We start from the raw sequence: 12,646 nt of genomic DNA on the forward strand, positions 1-12,646 counted from the left end.
TTTTATCAGCTCGCGCGGTCTTATATTGCATTATTGAATAAATTTCAACTCTGACCGATCCAGAGTTTAATCCTGCCCTAGCAACAATAGCAAAAAATAGATCTTCAAGGAACTGCAGCATCTTGATGTAAAAAATAGCAGTATATTTATTGCAAAGCAAAGTATATGTACAAGTATGCTTTGTTATTTATATTAATTTTATACTTAAACAAAAAGTGTTTCTGAATGAACAAAGCCGCATCACTAATTAATTCCAGAAATAGTTAATCGCATCCAGAATCCAGGTACCATAACTCGCAACATCATAAATAACCCGTAAATTCTAGAGTGCAATACACACGATCCATTCGTCTACGAACATTCGCGCATTTCGCTTCGCTCGCCAACGACATGGATGTGCTCGCACGAGTCCGTTCTCTCTCGCATCTGCTCTGACGCTTGCGTATACACATAACAGCGAGAGAGAGAGAGAGAGAGAGAGAGAGAGAGAGAGAGAGAGCATAAAACACATCCCTACGAGTAATGCAACGCCGCGCGCATCTCTCTCACTCTCTCCCCACTATGTATACCGCAGCTCGCGGGATTAAAAGTTAAAGCGCACGACGACGAGAAGCGCGCGGTAGGCAACAGGCCTCTTGAGAGACTCCAAAAGAAGAGACATCAGCGGTCGCAGCTTCAGTGAAGCGTAGAGAAAAAGGCTTTTGGCTTGACCCGTCGCTTCCACAGTCTCGTTTGAGTAAACGATGTTTTTTACCTTAATTCGATGTATGTAAATGAATCACACGAACTTTGTGCTTATTAAAAAACTACGTATCTGCGTCGAACGAAAAGCATATGACCTGTGCGGCAAGGACTCGAACATTGAAATTTTCTTTGTCACTTTGATAAAAACAAAAGAGGAAACACAAATTAAGTAAACTTATTGTAGAACGTATGCAGCTCTTTAGCGTGAGCAAAGGAAATAATGACAAAGAGTCAAAGGGATGTGATGTTTTTCCCTTGTCAGGTGCCGCGCGCCCATACTCTCGTCTCGCTCGCAAGCTGCACGAAAAAGCGTCTCACAGGCGCGCATAAGGTCCGTTCAACTTGCGGACGTCGCTAACTGTCCGCCTGTTGATTACCGCACTTTTTCCACTTAGACAATTTTCGCGTGTACAGTGTTTACAGTTTGTATGTTTTCAAATTTTAAGCGATATTTTTTTACTGTAAAGCTCATTTACTTATATTATGTATTTATGCGTTCAATTTAACTGCTTTATCGAATCGAAGTAAAAACAGAATATAAATATGAATATTTAAATTTCAACAAATGTGAAAGTTTATTACACCAATAGTTGCGCTTTGCTTCTAATTTTACGATTAATTTTTTAAGATATATTTTCCAATAGTAAACAACTTAAGGAGAAAATTCTCATTTAATTTTTCTTTTTTCCAGATTTCTCATAGCTTGTATTGACACAATGCCGACGAATTTTCATCAATACGTGGACGACCAGCTTAATGTCCCCCAGACAAAGATGCACAATCCATCGGCAGAGCGAACAAACCTAGCTACCGACAGCAGTACAGTAGAGCAGTAGCAGTAGGTAGCAGAACGCAAGTGTGCACTGTGCCCCCACTACTTACTCACGCTGCTCTCGAAAGATGGCTGCCCGAAAACATATGACAAAGGATGGCGGGCTGATCGTCTAGCAGTAGCAGCAGCAACGAGTTCGTCCAGCCCTTGGCGACTGCAGCCCTCGACCGTCGCTCGGCACCAGCAGCTCAACTCCTCCTCCTAACAGACAACAAACGCACCAGCGAGGAGAAGAGCAGCAGTTTCGAGACGACATCGCAGGTCGAAGATAGCACAGCGCCATAGAGAAAGAGTGAGACAGCCCCCGCGAACGGACTCGGTGTGGCTAGACCCTGCAGGTAGCTAAGTAATCATCGCGATGTAGAGAAGGCCAGCGCTCCCGTTTTCTGCTTTGTTTGCATTCTATACATATACACACATATAATCGTGCGTGAGTGCATAAATACGTGGGGATATTTAGGCGGAGTGATGTATACAGTATACAGTGTTTCCGAGCAAGGGGGCGAGAGGGATCTTGAAAATCGATTGTTGTGAACGAAAATTTTTTTCACCCTGTACCTCCCCCATCCGCCCACGCACTCGCTCATGTCCTCTCTCCGACAACTGACTCTATCGTACGCACGCGTTCGTGGTTTGTGTATATTCTTGTTGTGTCGATGAATTCTTCTGCTTGGTTTAGTCCTCTAATATACTCGCGCCGTGTTTCATTTATATATATATATATATATATATATATATATATATATATATATATATATATATAGAGAGAGAGAGAGAGAGAGAGAGAGAGAGAGAGATTGGGTGAGCCAGAAAGCAAGTGAGCGAGTGAATTGCGATTATGAGGACGTTGCGCTGCGGGAGGTTGGACGGTGTCTACCTTTTGGGGGATTTGTTGACGGACGCATTGGTTCGCGGCAATGAAGTTTCGCCTTGTTGATAAGCAGAGATCAGTGCTGTGGCGTGAGCTGCGTGTGCCACTGCTGGATCAATAAATACAGGTGCATGTGTAAACAAAAACATGATAGTGTGTCGTCTGTGATTTTCGACGGACGTCGGTGATGAAACAGTTTCTTTGATGGATGTTAGGTATGGGCCTTTGTTGTCATTGTGTTCCAAAACGTTTTGGCGTATGAATGGAGATTTGTGTGTATGTTGATGCGTGTAATCTGCATGATGTGATTCTGTAGGGGTGATAGTGCTATTGTTATTGTTTTTTATGGAGTTTTTTATGTAGCATCAAAATATATTTTGTCTGCTGTTGTTTCTCGTGTAATGCTCCATTTACATATTTCACATTGATAACTATTACAAGCTAAATGCAAACTATTGGATAAAGTATTTCACTTCAGTATGTGTTGATTGAATGTCAGTAGCATTGACGATTACATCAGACCAAGTACGAGATAATGAAAGTTTTAACTTTCGATAAATCCTTTGCATAATACCTAATAATGAATAAGCACATATGCATTGTTGGTAAACATTGCAATATCAGAAATCATCTTCAAAACTATACTTATGTTTTTGATTGTCAATTACAAATATTTATCTTCATAATAGTAGTTACGCATAAGATTCTGCATGTTTCAGATCACCCAGTAAATTTTAATTCTAATTAACAGAAAATTTGATGTATGTTTCAGGGAACAAAGAGCCATGTCTACACATGGAGAATGGGTTCGATCGCTTCGGTGCTTCAGTGGCATTGCTCGGAGTGCTCTCTGATAAACCCAACCGAGACTCCCCAATGTGCAAGGTGCGGCCTGTCTCGCGTCAAAAGCGATGAGAGAGCTGCGTCGACTTATCTCCTCCTTCGCGATTCCCTGACCCAGTGCCCGAATAACCCGAGGATTGAGAATAGGTCCTACTCTTCCTCGGGATCCTCCAGCCCTCCTACACCACCGCCGAGGCATCGGATCACAGCGGACACTAGTCGACCCACTGTCGGTGCCTCGGCCTCTATCGAGCCAAAGGAACCAATAAAATTACCTCCTGTACCACCACTCCAGCAAAATCAGAATGAAACCTTTCTCGTACTAAGGTACAATCAGTTTATTGCTGCCAAATTTATAGTACGAGTACATATTCCTTGTTTATATGACATTAAATAGTTGTTTATTTTTCTAGTGATAGCAGAAACGATTCAGAATCTAACAGCACCCCAAAAAAACGTCGAAGCTCTTGGTCAGGATCATCAAAAAATGTGCAAGCCCTTGTAAAAGCACCATCTCTTCCATCGCTGGTGATTCGGTGGACATGCATTCGCTGCTTGTTGGATAACAGCTGCAGAGCAGCGCCAATTTGTACAGCGTGCGGCGCAAGTTCCTCAATATCACAGACTGAGGCAACACAAGTAGGAGTGAGAAAGTGCAGAAGACTCAACACAAGAAAGGCTAATGGACCCAAATTAGGTGCTCGACTGGACCTTGTGACCAAAGTTACCACAGGATCTGTTACTCGAGTCTTGGACACCAGCACTAACAATGTGAAAATCTCAATAGGAGTTAATAATAATAAACCTGAAGGTAAGAAAATATACTGATTTCAGAAGATTTCTTGTATTGCTGCATTAATAAAAATTGTACAGTGATACAATAAATTTGACAAAAAATGATTGCATACAAAACTAAAAAATCTAATTCATAAAGCTATAATACACCTATTACTTAAGGTGATGCTATTGCATAACATGTGTGGGATTCTTTATTGATATTTGAAGTCTTTGAAAATTCACCTTGACCCTATCAAGTGTTGTATTATCCTAATAAGACTTCTAATTAACAAGTTCAGCTTGACACAATTCAAATAAGTGCCATGAACTGCTTACCTCAGCTAAATGTTACCAGTATGTAGCACACAACTATCCCAATTTGCTTTAAAAAAAATAGCTTTGTTTCACAAGCTTTTATAATAATCTTCTTTTATTCTTAACATACAATTATTCCATTCTTTCACGAAACAAATACAATGAATTTGGTAACCTCACAGCTCTTTTGATATAAAAAAGATAATAGGAAAATCATTGCTTCTATTATTCCTTTTCAGAAATGGCCCAATTAACGAGCATCAGTCGTAGCGAGCGTACGCGCGGTGGAGGTGGCGGCAGCAACAACCGCGACGACTGGACGCTGCCGGCGGTCGATGCCATGCACTCCGGTACTTCGGCCAGTTACATCGATGGCAGTGTAGACAACCCTAGGTATAAAACATCAAATTTCAAAGCCGCAATTTTACCATTCTAACTTCCATTACAACTAATTCGCCAAATGACAATTTCAGCCACTCGTCTCAACGATCCCCTAAACGTCACAGCCCCTCCATGTACGAGCGCGTCAAATCGAAGGTGAGTCGCTCATTGTCGAACGGCTCGGTGGTGCAGAAGCTGGCGACAGGTGGCATTGATCCAGTGACACGACCCACAAGCCTCATCGTCGGCGACATGAGCCAAGTGGTAGACGAGAGCCTGTGGAGCTGCGACAACTGCACTCTCGATAACGAGCCAGGCCTGGAGCAGTGCGAAGCATGCGAAGCGCCCAGGAGCCCAGCCCCCTGTAGCGGCGTCGTTATCAGCGTACCCGCTTGGGAACCACGCGCGCTATCCTCTGCTGGGCCGCTTTCTTATCGGTAGGTAAAATACTGGAAATAACTTTGCGATCACAAGAATGTCTTCCATTACACAAATTTTTATAAATAAATTTTTAGAAGATCTTTCTCGGACGTGGACTCCGTATCGAGCGTGACCCAGCGTAAATCAGCAAATCGACGCAGTTTAAATGATGATGAACCACCGGCGGTACCGCCGCATTCGGCAGGTTTCAATAGCGGCTCAAAGCCCAAGTACTCCTACATCGGCATCACGGATCCGGATGTGCCGCCACCTCTACCGAAAAAACAGGGTTCCAAGGTGGCTCACGCGTCAACCCATCACCAGCATCAACATGCGCGCAGCGAATCCACCAGTCCTGTGGCCGTGGCTGCAGTCGACCCCTCGCTTAGTCCGCTCAAACGCATGTGGACCTGCAGGAAATGTTCCTACGCATACAATCCGCTATGGTCATCGGGATGCGACATATGCAGCTCGTCAAGATCACCGCCCTCGCTCGCTCAACCTAGCTTGATCACTCTAGCTAATCCTGGTAAGTTTTTCTTACTATTTTTTTCATTTATTATATTACGAAATAAAACAAAATTACGTTTTTTTCAATAGCGGGCAAAAATGGAGCTAATACGCGCAGTGTTCTCCAGTCGCCAATAGCCATCTCTCGTGATAGTGTTCGCTACATTCCGACAAAAGCCACCCTTGCGACAGCTGAGTCAGACCTCGAGGACCATCTGGACGCACCCACAACAACTTCCTCTTGGACCTGCAAGAAGTGCACTTTACTAAATCCAGTATCGCGCAACACTTGTGAAGCCTGCGGAGGCTCAAAATTACGCAGCGTCAGCTGTCATCTCGAAGATCCGACGCTGCGCAAAGGCGAGTCATGGGTCTGCCCTTCTTGCACTCTGCGAAATCCTCTCACAGCACAAGCTTGTTTAGCTTGCAAAAATCTTGCGGATTTCTTGGAATTGCCCAGAGATAGCCGTTTTACGTCGACACATCACCACCAACAGGTTATTATTTGTAGCGATTTCTTCTTTTGGCAATTCATTGTGACAAAGTTGATAACGATTTTGTAATTTTCTCAAGGCTGCTCAAAGAAGTCCAAGTCCAAGGTTGGCCAATGCTGTGGCTGCGGTAGCTAGTCCTATGCAGAAGATCGTAACACCTCGGCACAGAAATTCTGTACGTAAGAATGGACCTGCTGGGGGAGGAGCGGGGGCTGGAAGTTCTGGCGATAAAAAACATTCTAAAGGCAAAGAATCGGCTAATACACAGGTAAGTTGACTGTATAAAAATGCTTCCTGTTCCTTCCGATGATTTAATTGAATTTGTATTTTCTGCTTTACAGTGGCAGTGTAAATTGTGTACGTATGAGAACAAAAGTACGAGCGGCAACTGCGAGATGTGCCAAAGTTCCAAAAGTCTGTCACAGATGGCCGGTGATAGACCAAAGCTTCATCATGAGCCCAGCATGAACACACTCAGAATACAACGTCAGGAGAGCGTCGTCATGGAGAATCTTCGGCAAATTGAGGAGAGAGAGGCCCTCGAAAAGTGGGAGAGAATAGTTCGATATTGTAAAGAAACAAACGAGCCTTTCGTGGATGATTCGTTCCCGCCCGCGCCAAAATCTCTCTATTACAATCCTGCGGAGACGAAAGACAACCACGTCGTGCAGTGGAAGCGGCCTCACCAGATTAACGTCGACTCAAGCGTGGATTCAAAACTCCCCTGGGCTGTTTTTCGCACTCCCCTACCCAGCGACATATCGCAAGGCGTACTAGGTAACTGTTGGCTGCTTTCAGCTTTGGCGGTACTGGCCGAGAGTGACGAGCTTGTCAGGCGTGTACTTGTGATGAGAGAGACCTGTCCTGAAGGTGCTTATCAAGTCAGACTATGCAAAGATGGAAAGTGGACCACGGTGCTCGTCGACGATTTGCTACCTTGCGATAAAAGAGGACATCTCGTTTATTCTCAGGTATGATTTATAAAAATGTGCAGATCTTATAATTCAATTGGTTAATAATCATCCAATTATTATTACATAGGCTAAGAGAAAACAACTCTGGGTGCCATTGATTGAAAAAGCCGTGGCCAAGATCCATGGCTGCTACGAAGCGCTAGTGTCAGGACGAGCAATTGAGGGTCTGGCTACCCTGACGGGCGCTCCCTGCGAAAGTGTGCCTTTGCAGCCGTCAGCACTGCCTAGCGAGGATGAGCTCGATAAAGATCTAATCTGGGCCCAGCTACTCTCGTCGAGGCAGGCCATGTTCTTAATGGGAGCTAGTTGCGGCGGCGGCAACATGAAGGTTGATGAGGATGAGTATCAGCGCAAGGGCCTGAGACCAAGGTTTGTTTCTCTTTTTATGCTATGTTATAAACACATGCAACTCTTTGAACAAAAAATCTCATGAAAATTACCTTTGTTGCAGACATGCCTATTCAGTATTGGACGTGCGTGACGTTCAAGTAAGCCAACAAACATTATTTTATGTCATAGCAAGTAACTTATAGTAGTACTACAATCTTCATGTTTTTTATAGGGAATCAGGCTGTTACGACTGCGCAATCCATGGGGCCACTACAGTTGGAAAGGAGATTGGTCGGACGACAGCCCAATCTGGACATTACAACTGCGCGAAATGCTGATGCCGCACGGCGCTTCGGATGGTGTCTTCTGGATATCGTTCGACGATGTGCTCAGATATTTCGATTGTATCGACATCTGCAAAACTCGCGTGGGTTGGAGCGAAGTCAGACTCAGGGGTACACTGCCACCACTCTCGTCTTTAAGGCACTTGTCCTGCGTTCTACTTACGGTGCTTGAACCAACAGAAACGGAGTTCACGCTCTTTCAAGAGGGTCAACGGTAATTGTGATGGAAAATTTAGAAATATAAATTGTAATAATGAAAATTATGCAGACACAAAAATATGTTTAAATTTGCAGGAATTCGGAAAAGTCTCAACGTTCACAATTAGATCTCTGCGTCGTGGTATTTCGCACGCGTTCTCCGGCAGCGCCAGAAGTAGGTCGTCTTGTTGAACACAGCAAACGACAGGTGCGCGGCTTCGTGGGTTGTCACAAGATGCTCGAACGCGATCTCTACATCGTCGTCTGCCTGGCTTTTAATCACTGGCATACCGGTATGGAGGATACCTCAAGCTATCCGGAATACGTATTAGCTATACACAGCTCTAAGAGGCTGCTTGTAGAGCAAATCTCACCTCCGGCCTTTGTGTTGGCGGATGCCATTATCAGCCTTACCTTAGCCAAAGGCCAGCGGCACGAGGTAAACATATCTGTGTTTCAAACTTTTTCGCCGTACAAGCTTTTTAAGTTGATGAGTATGAATCATTTTGATAAAAAATTACAGGGTAGAGAAGGTATGACTGCTTATTACTTGACCAAAGGATGGGCCGGCTTAGTTGTTATGGTAGAAAATCGTCACGTTAATAAGTGGATCCACGTGAAATGTGACTGCCACGAAAGCTATAACGTTGTATCCACAAGAGGACAGCTCAGAACTGCCGACAGCGTTCCTCCACTTCATCGGTAAAAAAAACAGATTTGTATTTTTTACACGTTAAAGTGACTTAAACTTTAATTTGTATGCGAACTTTAAAAGTAATAATTTTGTTATTTACAGTCAAGTCATAATAGTGTTAACACAGCTCGAGGGCAGCGGCGGCTTCTCGATAGCACACCGACTCACTCATCGATTGGCCAACAGTGGAAACCTACACGATTGGGGGCCACCAGACACACAGCATTGTCCGCCCATCGACACGCAAGTTGAGGGTTTGCATAGTCCCCGCCTAATAACTTGAGGACCCAACGTAATTGAGCTGCTTGTTTTAATCATTCTTGTTCTTCTCTGCCTCTAATGGTCTTGAAGTTCGAGATAACGTGCTCCCGCACCGTAGGCCTTTTTAGGGTCAAACTGTGAGCATGTCGCAAACGAATCGAAGCTCGAGCAGAGATACCAAAGTATAGAGAATTGTATGAAAAATCACGTGGTTATAAGGTACACGAAAAGTCATATTACTGCTCACAGATTTTCAAAAGCGTTTGCTAATTCGATTTTAGTAAGTTGAACTGGAATCTCTAATGGGTTACTTTATTGTAATCTGTATTACAAACAGTTTTTGAAACTGAAAAAAATTATCTAATTGAGGATTTTCCGTGAAATTTTTTAAGTGAAATAATGATATTTGCTTTGAGCTTTTATAAAAAATAATGCACTAAAGATTTTAGTATGAACATTATTAAACACAATAGCTGCTAATTTGTGTTAGGTTGTTTTGTGGATGTGAGAGTATAAAAAGGTGTACCTTTCACGGAGATATTAAAAGTAAGTGGTTCGAAGAGTTTTTCGCGCAAAATAGAATCTTACTAGTAACATAACCAACAATGAACTTGCTATATATACAATAAAAAAGTTATTTTCTCAACGTAATATATAAGTGTCGTAAAAGGATAAAAATCAGGATTAAATGAGAAATGGAGAAGTGTATGTTCGTCTATCTTCTATGATAATAGGGTGAATTATAATAAATGAGACGTTATGCGTGAGAAAAAGTGTGGAAGTGCATATTGTGAAGGGAGGATAAATAAAAAAAAATAAAAATCACTTTAGGGAGCAGTAGCGGCAATGTGATCAGTGCACCATTAAGTTTTCGTCGGGGAATTGCATAGGAGAGTAGAAACTCAAAATTAATACAGTTAAATATCTATTTAAAGTAGTTAAACGAAAAAGGCTTTATCTTTGAAGAAATTTTTTTATCACAATAAATATAATAAATATTTCCACGTAAAAAATGGAAAAGTAACATTTACTATATGTATATATAAATGTACGTACTTGTTCTACTTCTTTAAATTCATAACGCGATGTTGTGAAACAAAAATTAATTTCGAACAAGTGTACATATAGGATTTTTAAATAGATACTCGGCCTCGAAATCAAGTGACTGAACTGCAAACTTATTTTTTATATTTTCATTAAACACTGTTGTGTTTATTAACGTTTTTAAAATTACTTGTATAGACAAAAAGCTTATGCTAAAAGTGGAACTAGATTATCATTGCCGAATCAAATTTTCTTTAATATTTTTAAATAATAAAATGATTGGTCTTAAAAATGTTCACTGCCAAACGATATCGAGTTGAACAATGTTGCATTTTACATTAATATATCGAGGTCCTTAATAGAGATCTTTCAGTTTGAAATAAATTATGTACAAAATATTCAATATGAATACTTGGATCTCAAGAGAAGACAACATATATAAAAGATGTTAAAAAGCATACCTAGTCATACAACATACATAAAAAATTCCTGGATCAGTTGTAATAGTACTCGTAAACCGAATCTCATTTTAGAAAAATTGAACTTGGTCCACTTGTAGCATGAATACATTCAAATGTTGAAAATGATTTCATGAAGCACTTCACAAAAATATTAATGAAATAGCCCGATATACTTCCTGAAATCAACCTTTTTGTGCCTGGCCATGTGTATGATGCAAAGAAAAGCTTCAAATATGAATGAAGTTTTTTGCCCTGTGTATTCTTCTAAATAATCGATGTATGCAGCACAAAAACTTCGAACGTAATCTTGCTAGGTATTTTATGATGTACATACGTATGACCGAAGAATAACAATGAATTTTCTATATCAATTATTGATTTTTAGTCTTTTGAGATTGTTATGTGTGATCGATGATATTTTTGTTGTTTGTTTTAAAAGGGGAGTGTAAAAGTTATTTTTTACTAGATTAAATAATATCAAAAATATTTCGTGCATTCTTAAACATATTTTAATTTCTCAATTGATTATAGAATATTTCGTTGATCAAATATAGTCTTTCACGATATAATAAAAGTCAATTAGAAATGAGAAAAGTATATCAGGAAGTTTTAAGTATAGAAAAGATAAATGAACAGTATACGATATATTTAATCAGTATAAAATGATTTTTCACTGCCATGGAAAAAATTTTTAACGAGTACTAAAGTCTTTTTGTAATAAGACTTATTTCAAGATGTTTCAATTTGAAATTTTAATTAGCGTTTAATTATATATTAAATGTATTTTAGCGAAAGGAAAACATATGCGTGCAATGCAAAGGGCTATAGGCAATCAGTATTGTAAGGAAAGAGATACATCGAGAAACCAATTAGCAAAATTAATTTTTTTATTTACAATATTGTTAAATATTGATTGCAGTAACATGACAATACCCATTTTTGTGATGGTAAATATCTCACCGAAAGCAGCGTTAATTTTATTATTATTGTAATAATTTTTATTTTTTATATAATGAAAAGATTATATTATTTGCGACTGTAAAATAATGTGTGTGCTATTATATTATAATGAATTTCAAAACGTCGAAAAAAAGATTCAAATCAATTAATTTTATGTACATAATATATCGTTAGATTATAATTAAGTATTTTAATTTTAATCCAATATTTTCAATATCTAAAACGCACAAAAATTTGAATCAAGATTATTATTATCAAAATGTAGTTAAAATTTTGAGTGTGATCTCGATATACATCAATAAATATAAGTTAAAATTTTAAATTATATCCATTAACTAAGTCTTCTTATTATCTCGAATTTTTGAAATTCATTTCACACTTCCGAAACTCTGAATTAAAAGAAAAGGAATCTCTTTGTCTTAGCGTCGACTATAGTATAGATAACTGCGATTTTGCCTGCAATTGGCCTAATGTTTGCTTTAGTGTTTCCGTAGTTAATAATAAATCTTCGAATTCAGGAAAGAGAGGCATGGCTAAGAAAGAAACACAAAAGAGACGTACATTTTTACCGCTTATAACCAAATGAACAGAAAAATAAAATGAAAATGATAGCTTGCAATAGATTCTGGATTCAGTGGCCTTCGTTTTTTAACAAACATTATTAAAAAAATAATAAATAAATGAAAACTAACAAAGAAAAATATATCTAGTTTGAATAATGTGAAGCGTGTTAATGCAAATGATAAGGTGAAATTTCCAAATGTAATATTTGATGAAATAAAATAAATATCTTAGTGAAAAGTAGTAAAGAAAAAAAACAGAAAAGTTGTTGTAGTAAAATTCCAGTTTGTTCATTTGTTTGAGTAGATACGTATCAAGTTGTAAAACGAGACACAAGATATAAAAGTAAAAGATTTAAAAAAAAATTAGGTGAACTTTACAAAAAAAGCTGGTGTTGTGAATTTGAAATTGTAAAGCTGACCGTTTGTGCCATACTACTAAACTTTGACGGAATGTGTGCTGCGTTTTAATTGTTGCGCAGATTTAAACTTCTTGTTTGCTAATACAACAAATAACTTCTCAATTTGATCAAATATTAATATTAATAAATTTAATATTCCAAATTTGATTGTTATACATAATCCTCATGATAAAACAAATTTTTAACAAATACAAAATCAGTTTTGCATTAA

The 12,646-nt window shown here is 39.4% G+C and overlaps 1 protein-coding gene across 4 annotated transcripts; it reads left to right on the top strand.

The window, feature by feature from the left end:
• Positions 1-1,579: 1,579 nt before the first annotated feature.
• Positions 1,580-12,074, top strand: LOC100123237 (calpain-D). 4 transcript variants are annotated; one of them, XM_031926121.2, is made up of 15 exons: positions 1,580-1,914; positions 3,220-3,617; positions 3,704-4,101; positions 4,622-4,775; positions 4,856-5,200; positions 5,282-5,712; positions 5,784-6,190; positions 6,267-6,455; positions 6,529-7,158; positions 7,229-7,530; positions 7,613-7,649; positions 7,724-8,049; positions 8,130-8,472; positions 8,557-8,735; positions 8,830-9,680. In XM_031926121.2, the coding sequence occupies exons 2-15, from the start codon at positions 3,250-3,252 to the stop codon at positions 9,008-9,010; spliced, it is 4,290 nt and encodes a 1,429-aa protein (XP_031781981.1). In that variant the 5' UTR covers positions 1,580-1,914; positions 3,220-3,249; the 3' UTR covers positions 9,011-9,680. The 4 variants fall into 4 exon arrangements, with proteins under 4 accessions (XP_031781981.1, XP_031781980.1, XP_031781978.1 ...); XM_031926120.2 differs by having other exon boundaries at positions 1,581-1,914; positions 5,279-5,712; XM_031926118.2 differs by lacking the exon at positions 1,580-1,914 and adding an exon at positions 2,397-2,662 and having other exon boundaries at positions 5,279-5,712.
• The last annotated feature ends 572 nt before the right edge of the window (positions 12,075-12,646 follow it).

The sequence above is a fragment of the Nasonia vitripennis genome, chromosome 3, assembly GCF_009193385.2.
Source record: "Nasonia vitripennis strain AsymCx chromosome 3, Nvit_psr_1.1, whole genome shotgun sequence".
NCBI classification, from domain to species: Eukaryota; Metazoa; Arthropoda; class Insecta; order Hymenoptera; family Pteromalidae; genus Nasonia; species Nasonia vitripennis.

Bases quoted from the DNA above. Each gene is read 5' to 3' on its own strand.
- LOC100123237 (XM_031926120.2), top strand. From the start codon at position 3,250: ATGGGTTCGATCGCTTCGGTGCTTCAGTGGCATTGCTCGGAGTGCTCT. The intron at 3,618-3,703 runs GTACAATCAGTT...TTATTTTTCTAG, and splicing joins GAAACCTTTCTCGTACTAAG to TGATAGCAGAAACGATTCAG. The intron at 7,531-7,612 runs GTTTGTTTCTCT...CCTTTGTTGCAG, and splicing joins CGCAAGGGCCTGAGACCAAG to ACATGCCTATTCAGTATTGG.